General features: G+C 39.5%; 1 protein-coding gene across 12 annotated transcripts in view; it reads left to right on the plus strand.

The window, feature by feature from the left end:
* The window catches only part of DNM3 (dynamin 3), a 388315-nt gene that overhangs the window by 176933 nt on the left and 187337 nt on the right, over positions 1-24045 (plus strand). For all 12 annotated transcript variants that reach the window (XM_074322213.1, XM_074322210.1, XM_074322205.1 and 9 more), the window contains one exon: positions 886-999. In XM_074322213.1, the coding sequence (XP_074178314.1) occupies positions 886-999 (114 nt within the window). The remainder of the gene's footprint in view (positions 1-885; positions 1000-24045) is intronic.

Genomic DNA, 24045 nt, shown 5'->3' on the forward strand with positions numbered 1-24045 from the left:
GTATCAGACAATTCCATATAGTATTTGATTTCTGGTTCTATAACAACAAAAATTGTCTAGCATAGACGAGATGGTAAACTATGCCATGTGGGAACCAGATTTTAACTTTACAATAAGTGTGAGAAAATAAATAGAATTTTACTTAAATGCTATTTGTCAATAATTTTTTATCAAATCAGTAATCCTAGTTGTTAGTGTTTTAAAATTTAGATGCTGTTTAAAGATTTTTATGAAGATGCTGCATATTTTTCAGTATGGCAAATAACCAGAAGTAGATGGGTAAATCTGGGCCGTTAAGAAAAGTCCAAACTTTTAGTTTGAACTTATTGTTTCAGCTTTCTTTCTCATTCAGCCTTATTCAAAGCTGTTAACAAGGAACTATTTGGTAGGTTTGAGGTTTTTCCTTTCACCATTTGGTGGCCGGTCTCTGGTAGAAATCTTAATGAGAAGCAAACCAGGCAAAAAAAAAAAAGTGGGCCAGTCGGCTGGAAGAAAGAAGAGGCAGTGGACACAGAGAGTCTATTGCTGTTCATCCCATCACCCAAGTATGTGTTAATTGTGGCAGCCGTGCCATCAGTAGGCCTGGCACAAGCCTAGTAGTCGTTTCATTCCCGTCTCTTTCAGTCGTTCTGCTTCTGCCATCTGTATAGCCCGCCATTGTGATTTTGTCCATTCCATGGGAGAGACTTCCTTCTGGTTGTCTGTACTTTTGGCAGGTAAATGATCTCGGACAGCTTGACCGCTTATTAGAGGTTGAGCTCGGGAGGACCAAGGCTACTCTTCCTGTCATTTGCATCTTGCTTTTAACTCCGTTTAGTGCACGCGCTGTGGCCTCCCGTGGCTCACGCTGCACTAAGCTTCCCTGCGGCCTGTGCTCTCTTGCAGGTGATCCGCAAGGGCTGGCTCACCATCAGCAACATCGGCATCATGAAAGGAGGGGCCAAGGGCTACTGGTTCGTGCTGACGGCCGAAAGCTTGTCCTGGTACAGGGACGATGAGGTAAGCAAGCCACAGCGCGTGCCAGCGTTCTCACCCACGTGTTTCTCACGGCACGTTCATGGATAGTATTGTGACCTACGTTTTGAAGCCCCGGCGGTTCTCTTTCGGTAAGACTGAGCTGGGGTTGTTTGTTTGAAGAAGCACCGTGTTTTCCCTCGTAGATTTTTAATTTTACAATAGTCCCTTCAAATTCCTTTTGCTTCTTTGGTGTAGTCATGTGTTTGTGTACCTGAAGAAATGGAGTTGAAACTTCCTTCTTTTATAATAATGGCAGGGTACGGATACCGCGAAAGCACTTTTCATTATATAATGTGTTGAAAAGACTCAAGGTGACAGAGCAGCATAAGCACAAAATTAATAGCGCTCATGCAGAATTAATAAAGCATTTGGGGATTGTCGCAGTGACATCTGTCTCAAATGACAGGCTTTTGAAAATGTCCAAATCACTCATGTTCAAGTAAGTCCCAAATAATTGTTTATATGAATTCTGTTCTTTGATATTTTGATGTCTATGTAAACTCATGACTTATGATAATTATGGTGTTTTGGCTCATGTTGGATGTTAATTTTGGTCCTGTGACTTACTCATTTAAATCTGGTAGCTATAAAAGTGCGAAAAATATATATCTCAGTCTTGCAGAGGCATTAAAAGGCTATAAAGTGGTACAGACTTACTGTGAAATTTAGGAGGGCACGGATGGAAACAAAACTCTTTGGGAAATGTTAATAGTTCCAGTCTGACCTGGGACGTTTTCGATGCCTATACACATGCAGACATGAGATAAGAATACTAGTCCATGGCAGCAGAAAACTCGTATTTCCAGGTGAGATTGCCTCACATTTATTTGGCTCCAAAGAGCACACATTTCAGAGTTCCCAGTCCTTCTCCTCTTGGCTTTGCATCTTTTGAAAACACTACGAAGTGCCTCTGTCAGTTGTTGGAGGGAAAGTTTCATGCCTTGTATAATTTTTCTGTTTCCTAAGTGTCTTGGATCATTCAGTTGAAAATCCAGTTGATTTCCACTGAATTTTCTGCAGGAAGGGAAATCACATCCTATAGAAATGCCCAAAGAAAATTTCTACTCAAAAGCTTTATTTTCCATTTTTATGTCATGTATTTACTGACTTCAGTCAAACGTGGGACTGGTTGTAGTGAGGGTCTGAGGACTGACGATAGTTATTTCCTGTGTTGGCTACTTAGGTATCCCTCTTGTTCCATGTTTAAAGACCAGGCCACCAGGAGGTCTGAGATGGGTGCCTCCCTAGATATAAAATCAGCAAATGCGTTGTCTTCTTTTGTGCTGAGCTGCCCTATGAGAGGCTTCTCTTAAATACATTTTGTTGCCAAGGTTTTAGGTGCTCACTTATGCACATTTCAATACATTTGGTCTTGGGCCCTTTCTCAGTCAAGGGAAAGCAAAAGATTTGGCTGAGGAATCAGAATAGTAATAGCTAGTGTTTCCTATATGTTAGTTAACTCATTCCATCCATAATACTATCCTGAAGATAGGTTGTCCCCATTTTTCAGATGAATAAACTAACCAAAAAAATCCCCAACCTTTTGAAAGTCATTTCTATAGAGCTCGGTTTCCTTTATCTCTTGGTGCTGGTGAGGTAATGAACTTGTCAAGGTCACATAGCTAGTTGGTGGCAAAGCAGAAATTCGACCCCAAGCTGTCTGGCTCCAGAGCTTATGCTTTCAGCCTCAGAGGTAGGCAAGAATCCCAGGAGTGCTGGATTTGTCCAAGGCAACCTCATCCCTCAGAGGGTTTACTGAGATGAGTTCCAGGCGTCTCAACATTGACCTTTGCCGGGGTGTTACAATAGTTAGCGTCAGGGGCTCCGAACCCTTGGGGTAGCTACTGCGACTGGAGTGTGGCTCCTGGGTTCTCTTGTCTGTTCGAACTCAACTTTTGGAGTCAGTGGGTTATAAGTTGACTGCTTGTACTTTGTCCCCATGTTCCGTCTGTACCCACGTGAGCACCGACACACTGCAAATCCTGTTCCTTAACCAGTTCTCCTTTATGGTCAAGCAAATGCGACACAGTAAATATCTTTCAGTGAGTTGCAGAGTCACTCATGTATTCAATGATAGCTTTATATTCAAATTTTCACAGAAGATTGTCTTTTTTTTTTTCTGGGTTCTGCCATCCTCCTGCTTTCTTGTGTAATTAGACTGGTGTGTTTTCATTATCATCGAATTGGCTGTTGAATAAATAGCATATTATGTCATATGAATAGATATGGTTTTATTTAACTTATGACAGGTTTGTAATAAATATAAATGACTTGTGAAATATATTTGTGATTAAAGAACAATGGCTAAGACTGTTTTGCAGGATGACATTCATTGAACAAAGGGCCCTACAGACCATATGGTCGTGTGGTGACAGGGTGAGGGGCTGCAGGATATGGGTTTGCTATGACGAGCTGCCAGGATTGGAAAAGTCGGGCTTCGCTGCACCTCGTTCTTTTCACTTATCAAATGGGGACCGTTGCCAGCCAAATCACCTCAAAGGGTATTGTAGGGCTCTAAGAAATCATATATGAATAAGTGCTGTAACAAACTTTTAAGTATTTGCATTTATATATTTATTTTTGCCATCACAGGTAACACTGTGTCTTCCTACTGTGATGCCATTCGTTGACGCAAGTCTTCTAATTTTATTTCTTTCTGTCATTTCATACTGTGAGAGAGGATGTATGGGACGTTGGGTTGTTGTTGTTGTTTTGTTGTTGTTTAGCAGAGAATGATAAATGGTAAGTTCAGATAACAAGCGCAAGCTCAGGTCGCATTCCTTCACTGAGGTTTTCCATGCCACCTGCCCTCCGGCCGTGGGTTCTGCTACACTTCAGCCAAGAATTAGAGATGGTGATATCCAACTATGTGATTTCCTGTCCAGATGGGCAGAGGCAATGGTGCAATACTTGTGAGCTAGAGTTGCCGTGACTGTAAGAGTAAATCCCCAGCATGTTCCCTCTGTTTTTTGAATGGATCTATCTACCTTCCCCTTGAATTTTAGGGGGAATTCATGAACACCCTCAAGCATCTGTGGACTGTACTTTTTGAACCATTATTCTGCATTCAAATAATGTTATTTGTAAAGTTACTGATAGATGAGCCTCACAGAAAGGTTTCCACCAGTGTCCCAAGCAATGCTATTTCCACCACTACTTCCAGAGTCTTTGCAAGACACCATAGTTGTGGTAAACATAATTAATCTAGCTACTTGACGTTATGTGATCCTCTAACATTCAGATTGGGGCTTTCTGCAACACGAAAAGAAATAGAGCGTCTTTTACAGGGTTCGACAGTTTATAACTAGTCACTAAGGGGATTTGCCCAAATCTAGACATCTTTGTAGATCATACTGGAGTATCCCAGACTCTGAAATGTCCTACCCATGTGGCCCGGGTTGCATAGACCTCTTCTGGGTTCATCCTCCCCAGGGCATTTTGCCGGTGGGCGTCCCCCAAGTCAAGCAGGAGCTGTCTGTGGGAGTGAGACTGCACGTGGACATGTAGGCCCTCTCGGGTCTGGAATGGATGACACTTAGCTCCTTGGACGTCTATCCAAATCATGACGTAAGGACGTTCGTAGTACTCATCTTTGCTAAGGATCTCGGGAAGCAATACGACAACTCAAACAACCTCAGGGAGAATATTAGATACCCCTCTGCACAGTCTTTTTGACCAGTGGACACGCCACTTGGGTGTGTCGTTGGTGGCTCTGAGCCGTGTGCTGGCCCAGCCCAAGAACAGTGCAGTGGTTTCTCTCTTTCTCTTCCCCCTTCCCAGATCTCCCCTCAGTGCTCTCAGTCTGGACTGCCCCAAACTCGGGGTGTTCCTCACCCTCCCGTGCCTGCCCTCGGCCCTCTCTGCATCCAGCCCAGCCTTTGCTGCAGGCTCACCTCTGCATAGCCAAACTAGTCAAAATGCCCCACCAAACCAAAGGTGTTATACTTCCAGCTAACCAGATCCAACAGTAACTGTGCTTGGAAATGGTAACTCCGTCTTCATTCTATCTGCTTAAACCCGTGATGGTCGGCTTTGAGTCTGAATGACAGTCTCTGTGACAATCATCCCTTTAAATGAGTAACATTCATTGAGTTTTTATAGTTTACCAGACACAGAGTTAAGTCAGTACTTTATTTACATTTTCCACTTGAGAGATGAAAATGGAGACTCAAAGAGAATGTCAGGGCCTGCCCTGAATTGCCTGAACATTTCCCAGCAAATATTTTCTGAGCACCTGTTACTTACCAGACACTCACCTGGTTACTAAGGATGAAACAGTGAGCAAGGAACTCGGGGTATCTGCCCTCATGAAGGATATTTCCCAATAAAGAAACTGTACACAAACAGGAAAACCTATCAGATGCAGATTACAGACTGAAGAAAATAAATCCAAGCATGGGTTTGTCTGGGGTAGGGATTGCAATGCAGGGGACTTTCAGTTGGGTAGTCAGAGAAGGTTTGTGTTAATACCTTGAGGCAAGATTGAGTCTGGTGAATTTAAGAAACTGAGTTAAGGCCAGTGGGACTGGAACAATGAGAGAAAAGAACTCTTATAAAGATTGAGGATTTTGATCCCACGTAAGAATGATGAGACGCCTTTGACGTTTGGAAGCTGGAGAGTCACGTACTAAGATTTGAATTTTTTGCAGGTCCCTTTGGTTGCCTTGTAGAGAATGGGTTGGAGGAGGGCACAACTGGACTGGGGAGTTGTTAGAAAGCTATTGCTGTGGTCGCCATAAGAGACCGTGGTAGGTTGGGCTGGGGTGGGTGGAGAGAGATTGATAGACATGGATGGATTTGAGAGATTTTGTCAGAGGGTGAGATTGACGTGACAGGTCATCACACGTGCTAAATGTCAGTTGAGTGTTTAAGCTCCTGCTCACCTGTGAGCCTCCTGAGACCAGGAGGCATCGTCTTGTTCACTGTTCTACCTGCAGTGGACATGGCACTAAGTTGTACTAAGTAAATATCGGTTGTGGAAATGAATCGAGGCAGTGACTAGATGCAGCCTGACAATTCATCACATCCTGGTCTCTCCAGGGCTTCAATTAAATTATTGAATTACAGGGTAAAATTACCATTCTAGGTAGATTGTGTTAAGATTTTCTCAACTTTCATTATTGAAGGCTAATGGGCATTTTTTCGCCTCTGACTGTATAACTTCCTGGATTGAAGGTCATTTAAGCAGAATATAAATTTCCCAGCATTGTTTTCATACATTGTAAATATATTTTGTACAGTTTCTGGGAAGGATTTAGAAAAGGGCAAGTATGAGAATAAAATAGAAAAGATTTGGGATTTAGATAGTTTAACATGAATACTTTAAAATCAGATTACAAAAAAGTAATGAATTTAAAAAACATGTATCTAAAATATGAATTTTAGAAGAATGGGATATGCTGATTCAAGGAGAAAAGAGGCTTATTTTTTGTTTTTTAGTATCAGTGAGAAATGTGTAAATGATAGTTAAAATCTGTGAAGAAAGGGGACTTGTAGTTTATACATAATAATAGCACATAGCCAGTATTTAGTCTTTCTATATTCCAACTCAAAGATTAAAATCATTATGGAGTACTCATAGGAAAATAGGGTAATTCAACAGAAGTGTTTCCAGTGGAAATGTACTAACCTTACAGTGTTGAAGGAAATCCAAGATCTGCATTGAAATAAGGACATTCTTTGGACTCTTAAAAAAAAATCACAGGCCTCATTTTTGTGGGTTGAAGTGTTTGGATAGCTTGATAAGGAGATTATATAATTCCCTTATAGGGATATTTACTTAGTATTGTTTTTATTATGTAGCTGTAACAGATGACAAATGTAACTTCAGTAATAGGAAACAAAATGACAGCTCTATCCCTGGATGGCCAACGTGGTCAGGCCAAGAAGTTACAGAAATTTTCATCTCTTTCCATTTGCATTTATATGTTCCCAATTCTGCCTGTTTCCTGCCAGGTCTGCATGCCTTCTGTTATGGGGAGGTCAGGATGAAATTAACCCTGCGAGCACCACACACTCCTCACTGCGATGTTTGAGTTAGCCAAAACTTAGATTTTTTTGAATCAGAAACAACAAGTACTGACGTTTCAAATGTTTATGTTACTTGAAATTCTTCATGATTATAGTTGTGTGTGCGTGTGTGTTTTCCTATACGTAAGCTGTTTAATGTTACACTTTTTCATGTAGGATTATTTCATAGAGGCTTTTCCACATTCTGGTGTTATCCAAAGATTTATAATTTTTGAAAAATATATAATATTCTTCAACAAACCATAATGGCAAGTGCTACTTCAAATTTATTTAAAACACGTGTGGACCCAGACCCACTCCCCTCGAAGTATTCTATCTCCTACTCAAATGTTTCTACTAGAAGCGCAGTGTTACTCTTTATATGAAGAGTAACATTTCCAAATGTGCATCATTTAATGAATTTAAATATAAATAACATTCTTTCAAGCATTTCTTTTTGAGAGCCAATTACAAGTAGGTTAAAACTAAGATGCAAAGCTCACGTGCTAAGGGGAAATTATTTGGACTGGTGTCCTGACTGGCTCACTTCAGGGTGACTCTGCTGGCCTCCTTGCTTTCCCTTTGGAATCTGGTAGAACGGAACAGTCTCTATATTCTGACCCAGCTGTGGGTCACCAGGGAGCTCTCACGCGTGTCCTGGGGCTGCTTTGCGGGGTCCAGTAAAAGGATCCAAAGTGGTTCCCGTCAGCGGTGTTTGGTGCAGGTTATAGAAAGCATTTACAACTGGGTGGTGTCTATTGATATATTCTGTGAGACCTTTCTATGCTGTCTTCCTGTTTATATTTTGCATTTTGTGAGCTATTATTTAGCACTTTATTTTCTAGTCATGGGACTTTTCTTTAAGGTAAAAACCTTCTTTGCTCGGTGTGTTTCGCAGAAGCATATTTTCGTGCATGACTTATTTGCTTAGGCCAGATTGTTAAATGCCAGAATTTAACCTTAATCATATATTTACTTTATGGTTTTGCCTAATCAAATTTCTCTATTTTTTAAAGAAACTACAGTGTCAGGTTTGGTAAAATATCACACAATCATAGAACTTTTGAACCATGTGGCATTTTTAGCCTTAAGACTAAATCTTTCATTTTAAAAATGAAATATCTGAATAAAAATAGTTTGCTTTGGTCCAAAATAGATACTTAAAATGTTTAATTAGGTTAAAAAAACAAAAAATTTGGGGTAGCCTTGTGCTACAGTTTTTAAAGCATGACCAGAATCTTTCTGAAGAAGATGAAAATTAATTTTCAAAACTCAAGCTAAGACATTTTAGTGAACCAAATCAAAGTGGATGGATTTCTAACTTTATCCATCTCCCCACTTTTTTACCCTTAAGAGTTTGAAATAGTCATACACACAAGTAAACCCTGATTATTTCACTACAGTTCACAGTGTGTAAATTTTGACATTTTCTCAAAAGATATGGCAAAATATACATTGCATGTCCACTAATTTCTTTGCTTGCTCTTTTTTGACAATAATTGAATTGCCTGAACATCTCACGAGTTGGGAAGTTTACAGAGGATGGGAGCCTGTATTTTGCTTGAATGCTGGCCCCCAGATTCCACCCTCAGAACTGTAGTATAAGCGCCTTCTAAATTAAACAATGACACAGTAATAAATCTCTGTACATCGTGACACTTAGAGATATCACAGCTTCGCTTTCAACTTTCCATATGTCATGAGAGGAGAAGCAACTATTTTAATACATTTGCAAATTATGTTGGAAGCAAATACTCTTTTCACTGTCTTACCCAGAACCAAACTGGCCAAGTTTAACTGGAAATACAGGATTCCCTGGAACATTATTCCTTCCCTCTTTTTCTTTGGTGCCTCTCTCTCCTCTCCCTTAAAAAGTCACGATGTAGAAACCTAAACTTAGTTTTAGGAGTAGAATTATTAGACTCATTCATTCTTTGTCAAGCATCAGACTGTTTAGCTAGACTGATTGTGGGGCGCCTGCAAAGCCATGTACCATAAATGTCCAGGGTAGTCATTTACTGACAACAATTAGGAAAACAGAACTATAGAAAGCACAGGAACATTTTCAGAAATGGGTTTTATTAGATTTCCATAGGCATGACTCACTTTACTTTTGGTGGGTTTCAAAATTCGAGTCAAAATAAAATAATAATAATAATAATAATAATAATACATACGAGTTAAGTATTCAACCAACAGATGAAAGCCCCAGGCCCCCCCCGCGCCCCTCGTTTTGGTTGTAGCTCGTGGTGTAGATGCTACATGGTGTGAGGGCTGCTTTCTTTCAATGGCTGGTTGTCATTCAGGCTGGGTTGTCATGTGACTGCCTGTCTGTGCCTGCTGTACAGGTGAGCGGATGTTCTGCACAGCAAGTGTAGACAGGCAGACACATGACAACTCCGTCCAGCCAGGCCCTTGGTTCCTTCGGGTTTCCTTTGTTCATGGGAGGTACAATCAGTCTGTTTTCCAGATTTGGTGATTTTGGAGGGTCAGGGGAAAGGGAGAAAAACACACAATAGAATTAAACATTCAAACATTATGGAACTAAAAACAAGTTAGACTTTTGACTTTATTCAAAAAATACACTTATACATGTGTTCCAAAGGTGCTAACATGGATGATGGATGTAACAGAAAACTCATGGTGAAATTTTAAGGATAAAACAAAACAGCAAGATTATACACCAGGTTTATTCTGAAAGGCAGTTCATATTATTCCTGGCCCATAGGCAGCCAGAGTTCAGAGTAATTGAACCAGATGTTTTTCCTCTTCACAAAAACTGCATATTTTAATACTGCAGTTAAAGATAAAGGTTATGTTTATACATGTTTCTTATAGTAGATAAGTACCATAACCTTGCCCATGAAAAAGAAACTCATTTACATGGAACGGCAGCCATTTTCAAAATAATTAATGAGCCCTATCCAACACATTTGGCAATTCAACCAGCCGACCTTGGTGTCTGATGCTTTGATAGTGGGGTTTTACAAGGGGATGTATTTTCACCGATACTTTATTAAGCAACAGGAACTTACTTAAATGTCTTATATCCTTTTTCATGCAAAGTTTTTAAGTATGGCTATGAAAACCAAATGAAAAGCGGTGGTGAGCTTAAGTTCTCCTGTTAATTCACTGCAGGGCTGTGCCATGAATCAAAAGGGCATAAACTAAAAAGCTGTCACCCCCAGTTATGCTCAGACTGTGGGATGGACACTGTTAGTGGCACACAGTTACAAAATACGACCTGAGACACAAAAAAGGAAACTTCATTTCACATCTACAATGTAAAACCAGACTTGGGAATTCTCCCTACAATTTGTATGAGAAAGTAATTGCATGAAATATACAGAGAGAAAATTTAATCCTGGTGAGTCAAGAATAAGTCTACTGGCTATTTTAATATAAATGATCAATTCACATCTGTACATGTGTTGAATAAATTCCCCAGCCCTTTCAAAAACAAAAGATCCAGAGAGTCAAAATTTCAGTAAGTGGGAGTTCTTAAAACAAAAACAAAACAAAACCTTATTGTCCAAGGAGTGTGTATCGGGAACTTTTTCAAAGAATCTTAAAGAAAACAGTTTATTTCCCTTTAATTGTAAAATTCTGAGAAAAGAGCAAATAGGAACTTTATGAACAGCAAAAGAGTGTTTAGAGACTGTGAAACAAAATGAGTTTTCTACACATATAAACTTTTATGAAGTGATTAGAGAGGGTACAGCTTTAAGAAAGAGTTGATAAGTGCACGTTTCCATTTATTTATTTAATTTCAAGCAAAAGTCTGATTCTGTTTCTGGTCAGCACTTTTGAGTAAAGGACTTTTTTTTTTTTTTCCTTGACAGAATCAAAAACATCAGTGAACTTGGCTGCTATTTAAATGATTACAAGGTCAGAGTATGCAAAAACAAATACCTTCAGCAACTATTTTGTTATTGTTGCTGCAATCAGTGCAACAGAAAATATTTAGAGAGTGATTCACTTACAAAGAGTATACTGGTGGAAATTAAAAAATACTGTAATTCTGTATAGCTTTCCCTCTCTCTCTCATAAATAATTTGATCCAGTTAACTCTGCTCAATTAAAGGAATGATGCATGCAACCTGAAAAAATAGAAAAAAATATTTGTGAGTTCATATGTTATCCTTTAATATGAAACAATTCTATTAAACCAAGGTATCCAAAAATATCAGAGCCTGAAAAACCATATCTATTTTTCAGGGGGAAAAAATATCTTGCTGAAAAATCTTGACTCGTGAGACTTTTGGGCAATGTATGTTTCTAATAAGTTTTTAAAACACACTTATAGTAAGTGTGTGACATCTGCACATTTCGTAGTTGTGTTGAACCTGCCCCTAAACTTGTTAAAAAAGATGAAAAATTAAAAAAACAGTTAAGACTGCTTTTCTATCCCACGAATTACAGAGTGAATACGGATTTGTTATCAAAGAACTAGCTAAAATGTAAAAGCTCTTTGCATTATTACCACCCAGTATATTTTTTAATAAGGTCATTACAGTTTATTTCTTTTTTGTCTTTTATTTATTTTAAGAAAAAAGGCAAGAAAGGAATTATGTTCGAATTCTTCTATAGCAAAATTAAATCAAAGCAGCTCCAGGAAACTGGCTGTTATAAGTCAGGAAATTCAAAATGAAGATTGAATTATTTCCCTTAATTTACTTCATTATTTCTATTTATTAGAGCTGATAAGAATTCTCCAAAACATGAGTTAAGTATTTCTATGTCCATAATTTATAGCACACCGAGGTAAAAGATCCATGAAACCAAGTAAGAAAGTTTCAATCTTTACTAAGGAATTTCCTGTCTGCTGTCCTCATGCTAAAGCCTGACCTTCCAGTTATTTTAAGCTGGGCTTTCTGAGTGATGGTCTTTTAGTTATTATTTGGATGTTGTTGTCATGGGTGGGATATTCCCTCTAGAGAAGAGGGAAATGGGTTGTTTTTTAAAGGGCAGATCTCTTGTTGAAGAATTGAAAGCCTTGTCTTTTCTTTACTAAGGGTGACGTGGGTGGGTGAGTGAACTTTTTACATTACTAAATTGTATTTTTCTTTATTTCCTATCCCAGCTTTACAACTTCAATCCAAAAAAAAAAAAAAAGGAAAAAAGAAAAAAAAGGCAGGGGATGTTTCTGTCATTAGGAGTTTCATGCCTAAATTCTTTCCCACAGAGCAAAAAACTTGGGTGGTCTGTAGGCGAGAGGTGGGGTCGATAGTATATTTTGGTCTTTTGAAAACATAAACACATTATCTGGGCCGAAAGCTCAAGTGCCAAGCAGGAAAGGCATTAAACCTATTGACTAATGGCAAGAAAGTGATCAGTGTGAAATTTTTGTCCCATTGTAAACAAACTTTCTTGGATTTTGAGACCTATGGCTCTTAAAAAGGGGGGGGGGGCTTGAAAATGTAAACAAACCGTTTTATATCCATCCTCCTGCAGTTAAGGGACAATAGTGTTGAAACCAAGGCTCTGAATTTCCTTTCTCTTAGATGATAGAGAAAGTTCTTTTAACCGGGTGCTTCGTCTAACTTATCAACCATCCACGCACTGAAATGAAAACGAACTACTATGTTCCTGCGAAGTGCAGTGTGGAAAGGCCCTGCAAAACATTTTCTCTTTCTGACGACGTACAATGTTTAATTTTAGTACTTAACACTTACCATCATATCCACGGGAAGTTTTAGTTGAAGATGATCACAGCTGGTTAGTTTCCTCTGGAATAGATCCCATGATCCCTAAAATATTTGTATGTCTCCTTACAAAGTAATATCAAAATAAAGTTAAACATTATTCGAATCACCCTGGAAATAGATACGGTTATTTTACGATCTGTGTGTATATGTGTTGGCCTATCCATAAACTACCTTTCGTCAGCAGAGGTTTATAAAGCGAGCTTTGCCTTCTGATCTTTAATTTAGCTCGTGCAATTTAAAAATAAGGGCTCTTCCTTTTCATTTGTTAAAAGTTCGCATCAAAAATGGGTTGTCTCAACTCCACCGAGCGAGCAAGCGTTTGCAGGGTCTCCTCGGCTAATCCCTTTAAAATTTCATTCTTATGTTTCTACTCCTGTACTTACGCTAAGGACACCTTTGGGTCCCCTTGTCTCCAGACTAAAAGTCATCCTGAGGGAGAAAATAGGTGAGGGACTGGTTGGTGGTGGTTAATTTCTTTGAAACAAAAAGGCCATTCTATCTAAACAAAGACATTTACATTAAATACATATGAAATGAAAGCAAGTTATAAAATTCAGTCATTTCCACAGAGTTAAACAACAACAAATTTTTGAGAAATCTTAAACATTACGAAGGTACTTTATAGCTATCACAGCTGTCTTTCTTCTTTAGTCACTGTATAAATTAGTAAAAATAAATTTCTTGGAAAAATAAGCTCTCGTAAGTTACCTAAAAGTTTCACTTGAAATTACATAGATTAAAAAAAATCTCACTTGTTCTTTTGAAAATAATTAATATGGAAGCCTTTAAGCCATAATAGAAAAGAAAATCATATGATCTAAGGGGATTAGATAGCTAAATTCCCCCTTTTAAAAAATATTTAAACTGAAAACCATAAAAGAAGAGAAAACTTGTATGTTGTTTATACCACTTTTAGGATGGATCAGAAGGGTAATTTTTAAAGAAAATCATTTTGAGAAAAGATAACTTGGGGAACATTTTATAATAAAAGGTTTTGCAGAAGAGAACTTGTGACAATTATTGAATTGTTGCAAAATATATAACTCAGAAAGGGATTTGTTCAGGAACCCTTATAATTTGGAAGAATTTTAAGGACAAAAGAGATGATCTTCATTTCTCACAAAAGCCTATAGGACAGATGTTTTCATGATATAGAATTGTTTAGGGATAGATATAAATGGAGGGTTGAGGGAATTAGGGGCGAGGCAGTAATATTTTTTCCAGAACTTTCTTTAAGGGACCCACCTCTGAAGATCAGCATGGATCATATTGCAACCCAGACTTTCTGTATTATTCTCTCTATTGGGATTTCATTCAGCTTGAGGGTTTTCCTCCCTCCCACCTTCCTCCCCCTCTCCCACCCTCCTTCACCTCTAGGACAGCTGGAAACTGACCAAAGAAAACTTTGCCTTCGTTTACAAATTCCTTTTTTATCAGTGGGTTTCTAGACAAAGTACCTTATCATTTTAAATGCTCAGAGAAATAGAAGCATTGTAAAACTCCGACACAACTCAGCTGACCTGCAATTATCAACCATTCGGGTTAAAAAAGAAATACAGAGGCATATATATATATATATATATATATATATATATATATATATATATATATATATATATCGGGATATCTGAAGATAGAGGTTTCTGTTCCCTGATTTATTCAGTTGCTGACTCAATAGTTCTGGGTTGGCGCTCTTTTCTGGGCAAGTCCCATCGGCGTTGTCTGGTGGGCAAAAAACTTGGCAGCCTCTTCTTTTATTGTTAGATACTGTTATCCCTGGTATTTATATTATATAAATAAAATTTCAGAAAAGCACTATCCATGTAGCATTATCAAAAAAATAGCAAGTATTCTTTACTTTGGGGCAAAATGGATTCAATCCTGGGATTTTCAAGTTCTACTAGAGCCCTCATTCAAATAAGTTTTTAAGTCTCTGGATTAGTCAGTTCAACAACTAACAAGTAGACTCCTCAAATTATTCTTAAATGTTTGGAGTCTTTTCATCTTTCATTCTGAAGAAGGAAAGCCTTTAAACTTCAGAAAACACTTGACTGGATAAATCTTCCGAAATCGAATAACGTATAGTAAATCGCTACATCCCGCACACAGTCGCTCTTTTAAAGCTAACGGCATCGTCCCCTGTCACACACTCATATACCTCGGTTTCTCACATGTGAATGCAAACCATTGGCTCCCACCTCCGCTGTCCTGGTCACAGACCAGGTGAGCAGCCAGAGGGCCTTACCCGCAGGTCTTCCCTGGAGCAGTCCTTTCTCGGCAGTGTCCCCGAGGGCTTCTTGGTCCCTAGTGTGCAAAACCTGTGAAGAAAAACACTGGATATGAGATTCGACAGAGGAGCAAACAAATGTCCTCTCCTGGGAAACAGCCACTTTTGTCCCCAGCCGTCCGTGGCGTTGCTCTGCCTTGCCCAGTCTAACCAATGTGCAGACTACTGTACAACGGCATTTTCCTGAACAGGTAGTCTGAACACTGGGGCGACGGAGCAGGATCTCCAGAAGCTTCCATCTGGGTGCTTAAAATCCTCTCCGGGTCTTTGGGAAAAGTTGCACTCAGGCTTTCCCCCCCGAATTCTGCTGCACTGACTGAGCCACACTCAAGGGCTGTGATTTTCAGTCTTGACGTGGCACATTTGCTGCAGACTGGGGAACTGGCAATGAATTTAGGACCAGGAAAAGGGGGAGGGCTGGGCTGGAGAGTCCATATATGGGATGATGTCACCCTGGGGAGATTTGGGTATGTGCTGTGCCGCTGGAGAGACCGCTGGAATCGCCTGCTCGCAGACATGGGTCTGTGCATAAAATGGTACCAGATGTTGCAGTGTAATGTTAAGCAGTCATTTCATCTTCAGGCCAGATTTTTTTCCTCAACTGGGCAGGAAGTGGGCCCCAGTATGGAAAAGCTGTAAAAAAAGAGTCGAGATGTACAGTTCTGCTGTGGCCAGCTGAAAGTGAGTTAGTGTAGAAGTACAAATTTGCTGTCTGATCCAGGCTAGAAGAGTAATTTGAAGATAGAGGGTAGATAAGAAAGTAAACAGAACGTCGAACTCTGGAAGTCAGGACTCATTTGGAAAGCTTTTCCTGTGGTACTTTATTTTCTGGTATTTCACTCGTCAAAAAGGGCAGATAAGTTCATTCTCTCTCTGTCTCTCTCCCTCCCTCCCTCCCTCCCTCCCTCCCTCCCTCTCTCTCTCCCTCTCTCTCTCCCTCTCTCCCTCTCTCTCTCTCTCCCTCTCTCCCTCTCTCCCTCTCTCCCTCTCTCCCTCTCTCCCCCTTCCTCGCTCCTCCTTCACCCCCTCCTCCCTGTCTGTTGGATCTGTCAGCGGCTTGCAGGCTGCTCTAGACTTGAACAGTAATTATAGCAACTTCCTGAAGGTGAAGCCCCCATGAAAAGTCTGGAGAAATGTTCTTTGTCATGGCCTCTGCATGAGTAATTAGTTCCACATGTGGCCTTCCTCGTTTCCCTCAGCGATTTTTGGCTGGCTCCCTGAATGCTGGGCTATAGCTTGACCTAAAGAAACTTTAAAGTTTGGATTTCAAGCCTCCACCATGAAATAACAACTCCGGTCTCTTAGCAGATTGCCTCTGGTAGACCCACGCTATTAGTACAGCATTGTTCTGTACTGGTAATTCCCGGGTCTGTGTTACTACTTTTTTTCTTCTTCTTCTTTTTTTTTTCCTTCTTCTTCTTCTTTTTGAGGATATTCTTCTGCTTAGTTCTATCTCTGGTTAACTAAATCTGTTGAAATTTTCCAAGTACCGTTTGACCAAAGGTTAGAAGATATCAGCCCACTGGCATCTACTTTTCTTCTCCTGCCGCTGCTGTTTTCAATTATATATGCTGTTGAATATTCTGAGTATACAGCTCTCTGACTTTCCCTCCATAGAATTCTGATTAAAGTTCAAGTTCCTCAAACAAGAACTTGATTAATTGCCCTTCCACAGATCAAAATGTGAGAAAATTCATAGGTAGCTTCCAATTTAATCTGAGTAACCAAACTAAGAAACGTAGCATTCTTTAAAGAACTACAGCCAAAGCAGTTCATTTCTACGGGCCTCCTGAAATGCTTTTATAGAAGCAGAAAAATCTACCTCTTTTAAATATGTTGGACTGAACACTTCAAAAATCTTTGAGTAAGACCTGTCTTAAAGCATTGGCTTTCCATGAAATGTCTTCTCTTGAATTTAACATACCATTAAAGGGTGCAAAGGTTATTCCAAGCCCCAGCCACCTTGGGAAGAAGATTATATAAGATGAAAATGAATTACCCAGTAGTTTAAGAGGGAACCAAGAGCTGAGCATGCGTTACGTCATTCATAGACGGATTGAAGTCATCAGTGATGAGAAGGATTACTTCCTATCACTGTGTTTCTGCTCCCTTCCTGGTGTCTTCAGCATCTAGTGCTTAAGGAAGCCCACTATGTCGCCATGCCTTTTCTCCCCCGTCACTGCTTCTGTGATGGTGGAAACATGCAAATGTGACTACATACAACTCAACAGGCTTCTTACATGTGAATACCAACTGCATTCTTTTTGAGTGTCTGTATGTTTATTCGCAAGTCATCACAGAGGAGCCACGAGCCAGAGGGACAATAGTCAACCAGGAACCCAGCATTCCAGGTGTGGGCTGGATTCTGCACCAACAGTGGAAGCCTTTCCTCTGCCCTCTTCTATTTATATCGATGAAACATGCCTTGGAAATTTTGGGTCAGGCAGATGAAAGGTGGTTCTGATCAGACTGCTCCATGATTTCATCTAAGTTCACACATGTGTACTTTCTCAAATATGGGAGAGAGCCCTTTCTCAAATAGGGGTTTTTATGATGTTTTTTACTCAAGGAACTCAAACGTACCTTTACTGCTTCTGAAGCATTTTAAGGGATTTTCTACAGAAAACAACTATGAAGGTTGTGTCCCCTTAGCATATATGAACTTGTCTCATTGGGCATCCAATTAACTGAAATGTTTCAGAGTTATCTTTCCTTCAACTAGTTCAACAACCACTTCCTTTCGCTTACGCCTTTGCTGGTTGCATGCTGGGCACTGGGCATATACAGTTTAAGAAGGTAGGGCTTCTGCCCTCTAAGACCTCACACTTACCTGGAGAGTTAGGAATGCTAATCTGTGATCAAATTCAATCTAAAAAGTCTGCCCTTGGCATTCCTTTGGAAATGGCCCAAGGACATTTTCAGGTCTGTAAAGTTATCAGTTAAATACCTGAAATGTGATGGGCTCTAGAAGGCAGAGTTAGACATGACAAAGAATTGCCTGTGAGAACCAATGTTATTTAACTTGCTTATTTCAAAAGGCATTGACCAAAGTGATTGTTTCAATCAATGAATGGTTTTGGTTGACTACAAAATTTGCTCTATTTTAAAATGTCTTGGAAAAGAAACACTGTTTCAGTTGGTTATTATTCCCAAGCTTGGCAAATTTTTATGACTTTAGAAATTCTCAAATTGAAACCAGGACCGAGACTTGTTTCTATGTACTTATAAAGAAACAGGGTTACTAGTGTTGACAATTAGAGTATTTTGTGACATCCAGATATGCACATTTCAGGTAGTATTTATAGAGTTGTAACTTTTTTGTTACAAGATCAGTGCCCAGGCATTACAGACATTCAAACAATAGAAAGTATGTAAAGAAAAAGTTAGTCACCTTCCCCTCCACCCTCCTAACCCTTTCTGCTCTCCCAAATTAATAGTAACAGTTTGGGATGATTCCTTTTGCCACCTTCACAGTGGTCATTTTATAGCTTCTTTATAGCCAGATTACAAAAATCCTTTCACATATAATGTATCGGCTTCTTATAATAATCTTATGGGGTAGATATCATCAGCATTCCCATTTTATTGATGACGAAATCGAGGCTTGGAGATGTTACACGTATTACTTAGTGGAATTACTGTAAGTGGCAGAACTCAGCTTTGTTTCCAACTAAAATGCCTGTGATCAGAAGCATATTGTGAGTCCACAGAGATGATTTTCCCCCTGCTGAATTCTTATGGCACTGACATTTCCTGTTATTAATTTGCCAATTGTCTGCTGCCTTCTCTTAGTTTTGAACTGAAATGTACATGTATTATATACTATTTATCATTTCACATATTTGGGTGTTTTCCCAAAGTAGAATATACGTTAATTTAAGGCAGGGACAGTTTAACTAGCCTGTAGTAGACCAACCATAAAACTGTAGAAAGAGAGAGTAAAAGCTATGTCGTATGCATGTGGTTTCTGATCCAACCTTTATCATGACCATAACTCAAGAATTTAAAAACTATCTTATTTTTTTATCTTCATGGAAACCACGGTGCAATTTTAACATTTATGTGTGTGTACTACGGTTTCGTATCAGATTGCACTATTCTTTTAGAAATAAATGTGAACATTGGGCCAGCCATATTTCCTCACTTATTTTTTTCCTTCTAATCTTCTGGAAGCATCCTGTGTAGATATCGGTCATACAATCTTGTGTGAAAAGCAGGATCTAACCAAGCTGTGGCGTTTCCTTTCTTGTTGTTTTCTCCTTCCCAGTTTGTGTTTGAGATAAAAATCGAGTTGACCCCAGTTCATTGCAAATTAGGGAAGATAGCCCCACTTAATTTGGCCTTATGTTGTGTGGATTAGCACTTTTTTTTATAGGAGGCAATGCAGCTCCTTAATCACCAGCGTTTCCCATTTTGTTGGGGTCCACAAGGCCTGGGAGATTCTTTGTAGCAAAGCTGTCCCCTTTTCTCCCCTTCCCTGACTCAAACAAATGGCTGCCTTCAGATCACTGCTGACAAGTGCCTTTGAGCCAGAGGTGCAACAGCAGAGGCTATAAAATAGAGAAGTAGTTCAGAAGAGTTACCAGATTTTCCTTCCATAACTGAAAAAGAAGTTAAATTGGAACAGCTATAAATCATAAACTTAATGCAACTGATTTTACAAGCTTCAAAAAGCTTGCAAAAGGCAAAGATTGTGAGAGTTGGTTTTCAAACGTACGTTTACTAACGCATGTTTTGTTTTGCCCGTCTCTAGAATTTCCATTGCTGAGTCTGTTTGTTTAGAAGTCAGCCCCTAACCAAAAGCAGTATATATTTTATGAACATTCTTTCCTCAAATCAACTGAGAAAGATAATGTTACATTTTTGAGTTTTACTAACCACTGGCGTGCACAGCAGCCATTTCTATATTTCGGTAACATAATACATCCGGCAGACAGACCTTAAAAACTCTGGTTCTATTGAAAACCAGTCGCATGAAGGTAAATATATGATTTATGACTCCAGTAAAATCTGAAGCACTTTCTTGAAATCTTTCCGGGAAGCAAGATAAAGGAATTGGAAACTCAGTGCTGGCCTTTTCAGGCACATTTTTAAGTGAGCGTGTACCAGGAATGCAATCTGCTGCCTGACTCAACCCCCCAAACAAACATCATCTGAAAGCTATGTGCTCTGAACTCCCATTGAATTCTGTGTTACAATCAGACTTTAACATGAACACTGGCTCACTGGGATAGGACAGATATGGTGTCCTCGGGTCACTGATGATTCTAGAATATTGACTCCTAATGTCTTTTGGCATCACCAATTTTTTATTTCCTGAGTGCGACTCAGAAACGAGCATGCACGATATCACAAAAGAAGAAAAAAATCGGTATGTGCCTCCCAGAAACACTCAGAAACCACTTTCTTTTGCAGAGGTAGAGAAGGTATGCTTTCTGTGGCTGGGGGTACACGCGAAGCGTATGTGCTACAAGGAAATAGGTGTGTGAAGGAACCTTTCTGCTTTGCTCAGAATACCTGCAGTTATGCAGTAGGTCATTCTAGAAGCTCCAGTCTTTACATGATGCTGGGCATACTTGCATAATCCACGGCACAGTATCTTTATTTGGGGGTTTATAATCCTCAGTGATTGGCAAAAGGGGAAATACAAATTCTATGAATTGCTAACAGGGTTTGATCCAACACAAATCTGTTTAGTTGAGTATATTGTCGATACCTCAGCTGGCTTCTCAATTCTGTTTAGTCTCCAGAGAGTTTATTTAAGGGACATGTGAGACTATATTAAAATATTCCCATTCATGCCACCATGGGAATTTGCTTTACTTTCATAGATAACACACCACAAAACACTTGGTGTGCAAATTTTAGTTCGTCAAAAGTTCCAAGTTGCCAAAATATTAATCACATATTTTTATAAGCACTTATATTATTTGAATATTAATCGATCAAAAATGACTTCAGCTTCCCATTCAGAAGCAGATGAGGTAACTTCACTGAAACTCAGGACTGCGGTGAACAAGCCAGAGAGAAAGGAACGTGTTCTGTTGTCCATGTTTAACGGTTTATTTTGTTTCTTTAATACTTCTTGTGTGTGTGTGTGTGTGTGTGTGTGTGAGGCCTTATTTTGTACCAGGCCCCCACACTAGTGTTTAATTACTTGTGATACAGTTGAATCCAACAACCTTGGAAGGTAGGATTTCTCCATGGTTACAGATAAAGAAGAGGGAATGCAAGGAAGCAGGGCTGTGGGAGGGCCCCCAGCCGATGGCCTGGGCATGAGTCCTGGCTGCACAACTTCGTGTGATGCAACATTGGCAATTATTTCACGATCCTGAGCTCCGGTTTCCTCATCTGTAAAATAGGTTTCTCTGAGGACTAAACGGGCTCATGTGTGAGGAGAGCTTGGAGCAGGGCCTGGCCCGGAGGTAGGCCTCGTGCAGGTTGGGTGCTGCTGTGATGGCCCAGCCAGGACCCCCTCCCCCCCGCCCCCACCTTGGTTCAGCTCCTCACCCCGATTCTCACCCAGGTCCCGTGACGTCAGAACCCAGGCAACAGCAAGTCTTGTTCAGAAAAGAAAGTGCATTATTTTCCTCAAGGTGTTTATAATTTCATTGGGGAAATAAACGATGTGTGTATAAAACAAGTACAAATAGAAGAAAATACTTAATTCCGAAAGAAAGACAACAGGATTGTTTTGAAAATAGTGGAGTGGGAGCTGACTCCTTAAGGTAACTTTTTGGAGAGTCCTTTCGAAAAGCCCACATTTGAAAACTGCACACACACTTTGTGTGCTATTGGTTCATTTTGATGGGGAACAATCCGTTTACTCCCTACCTTCGGCCTTGTAACAGAATGTTTTCCACTGGTACAGTTTACTTCATTTTCATTTCATCTTGGTTTTTTGTTTCTTTTTCAAGAAAGAACTAGTTTTGGATTTCATTGGCCAGAATGGATTAGGATTGCTTTTGAAATACTGGCTTGTTTCGCTGTAGAACTAGTAGATTTTTAGATAGTTTTTTTTGTTTGTTTTTTGTTCTCTTTCTCCCTCTCCTTCTCCTTTTTTGTTTTTTTTCTTTAAGGGATTTGGAACCTATTGAAAATGGGCATGACCTCAGCTGCTGCCTGGCCCAGTGTATGTGTCAACTATCAGAACCAATGCTTAGAGTTCAACTTGTATTTGTAGGGCCTCGTGAAGGTATTACTGAGAAGCTGTCTAAAAAACCAAAAGAACTTAAAGTTCTTTTGTTTTTCCTTCAAGTTTTCTGAACAGAGAAAATGAGAGCCAGAATAAGTGGTATAAGAGGAAACTTACGACTTTTCTAGAAGGAAATGCCTCTGCTAGTTTGAAGCCAGTTTGAGGGGAGTGGGCTTCCCTCCCTCCTTTTTTTGATGATTCCAAACCATGAAATTTTCAGTACTATAATTTCAATTGGTTAATTTTTGGAAAGTTGAGTCCCTCGTTTTTTTTTTTAACCTTTATCAATATACAAGAAAGCTAGTGGGAATTGATTTTCCAGTAAATTTTGCCCTATCTGTGTTTTCTAAATCAACCTTAATTTTAGTTCCATCTTTGCCTTCAGATCATAAAATAATTGGTGTCACCCAGTAACGCTAAGACTGGTAGGTTGGATTCAGTTTATTAACGTCAACTCTATTTTATTATTATTTAATTTGATTTTGTTTAGATTGCATGTTGCATATTCAGACACATTTAGATGAATGCCTCTTCTGTTGCATTCCTATACTGTGTCATTTTCGTTGCATTTGTCTGGTATATTATGTATATGCAGCATTTCCCGAGTATATCAGATTCCTCACTTACAACTACGATTCCCACGGCACATGGTACATGACTCCCTCACATTCAATAGAGGGGAGTTTCAGTGAACTTTTCATGTAGGTACATGCTGACAGAAACTCTTTGGGAAGGCCATGTTAAAAATTGTTCTAACTACGTAAGATCCTTTTTCAGAACAGTTCCCGTTGCTTACCAGCATATATAGTATGACTGTGAAATAGAAGTTTTGAAGTGACATTCACGGTGAAAACACTACAGCCACGTCACTCCGTGCATCGGATGGGAGGTGTCTGGTGATTTCGTAGTTGTGCAGGTTTAATTAATTGTATTTGATTTCAAAAGTTCATCTTTCCTGAACCTATTGCACTTCCTTGAAGTTAAATTAAACCCGGGCTTTCTTAAGTACAACTGAGGTATAAGAGGAGAACCAGAATGGATTGGTCCTAGTTCAGCTCTGCCATTTTCTCACTGGTCAAATGAGAGGTGGTTGGGAGGAGGTAGTTGGGCCTGAATTAGAGGATGTGGGCAAGACAAGCTGGGGTGTTTGTGAAAACATTCTGTAACAATTCCTAGGACAGTGGTTTGGCGTTTCGTGGCTCTGCCTTGGGGCAGGCGATTATGGCACTGTAACAGACACCATTTCTACCCTTGGTGACTTTGTGGTATTCCTGGATGTTTAAAGAGAGGAGCAGGAGAGAGTATTCATTAAACTAGTTATTGTGTCAAGAGGCAGTGAGACGTGTTAATGTCCCACACTGTATCTCCAGCAAGCAATCCCAAAGCATTCAGTAAAATTGACTGCCTTGTTTTTGTTCTTTTCTTCTTCTTTTCTCTACCATTCTGGTTTCTGTTTCTCCCTGTCTTCTCTCCAGCCCTGGTTCTTCTTGTTTCTTCTTCTTCAGAACATGGGGTTGGAGTTGAGCTACCAATGAAAAAAAGTATTAGACTGTTTAGTAAGATTTTGTTTTTAAAGTTTCAATCAGATTAACTCAACCCCATGTATGCATTGCTTAAGAACAAATAAATCGCTTCCAAATTAAATTAAATTGCTTCTACACTTCCTCATGGCTTTAAAATAATTCTCTTACGAGGCAGTGACTTTTGATTTTTTTTTTTTTAACATTAAATGTCTTCAGAAGGGAGGAGAGAGCATGGTGGCATTCTAGATTGATCACACCGTTTGACTTTAAATCGGCTTTCTCATGGCTCCAGAGAACACTGTGTGC

This window comes from Rhinolophus sinicus, linkage group LG17, assembly GCF_036562045.2.
Source record: "Rhinolophus sinicus isolate RSC01 linkage group LG17, ASM3656204v1, whole genome shotgun sequence".
Lineage (NCBI taxonomy): Eukaryota > Metazoa > Chordata > Mammalia > Chiroptera > Rhinolophidae > Rhinolophus > Rhinolophus sinicus.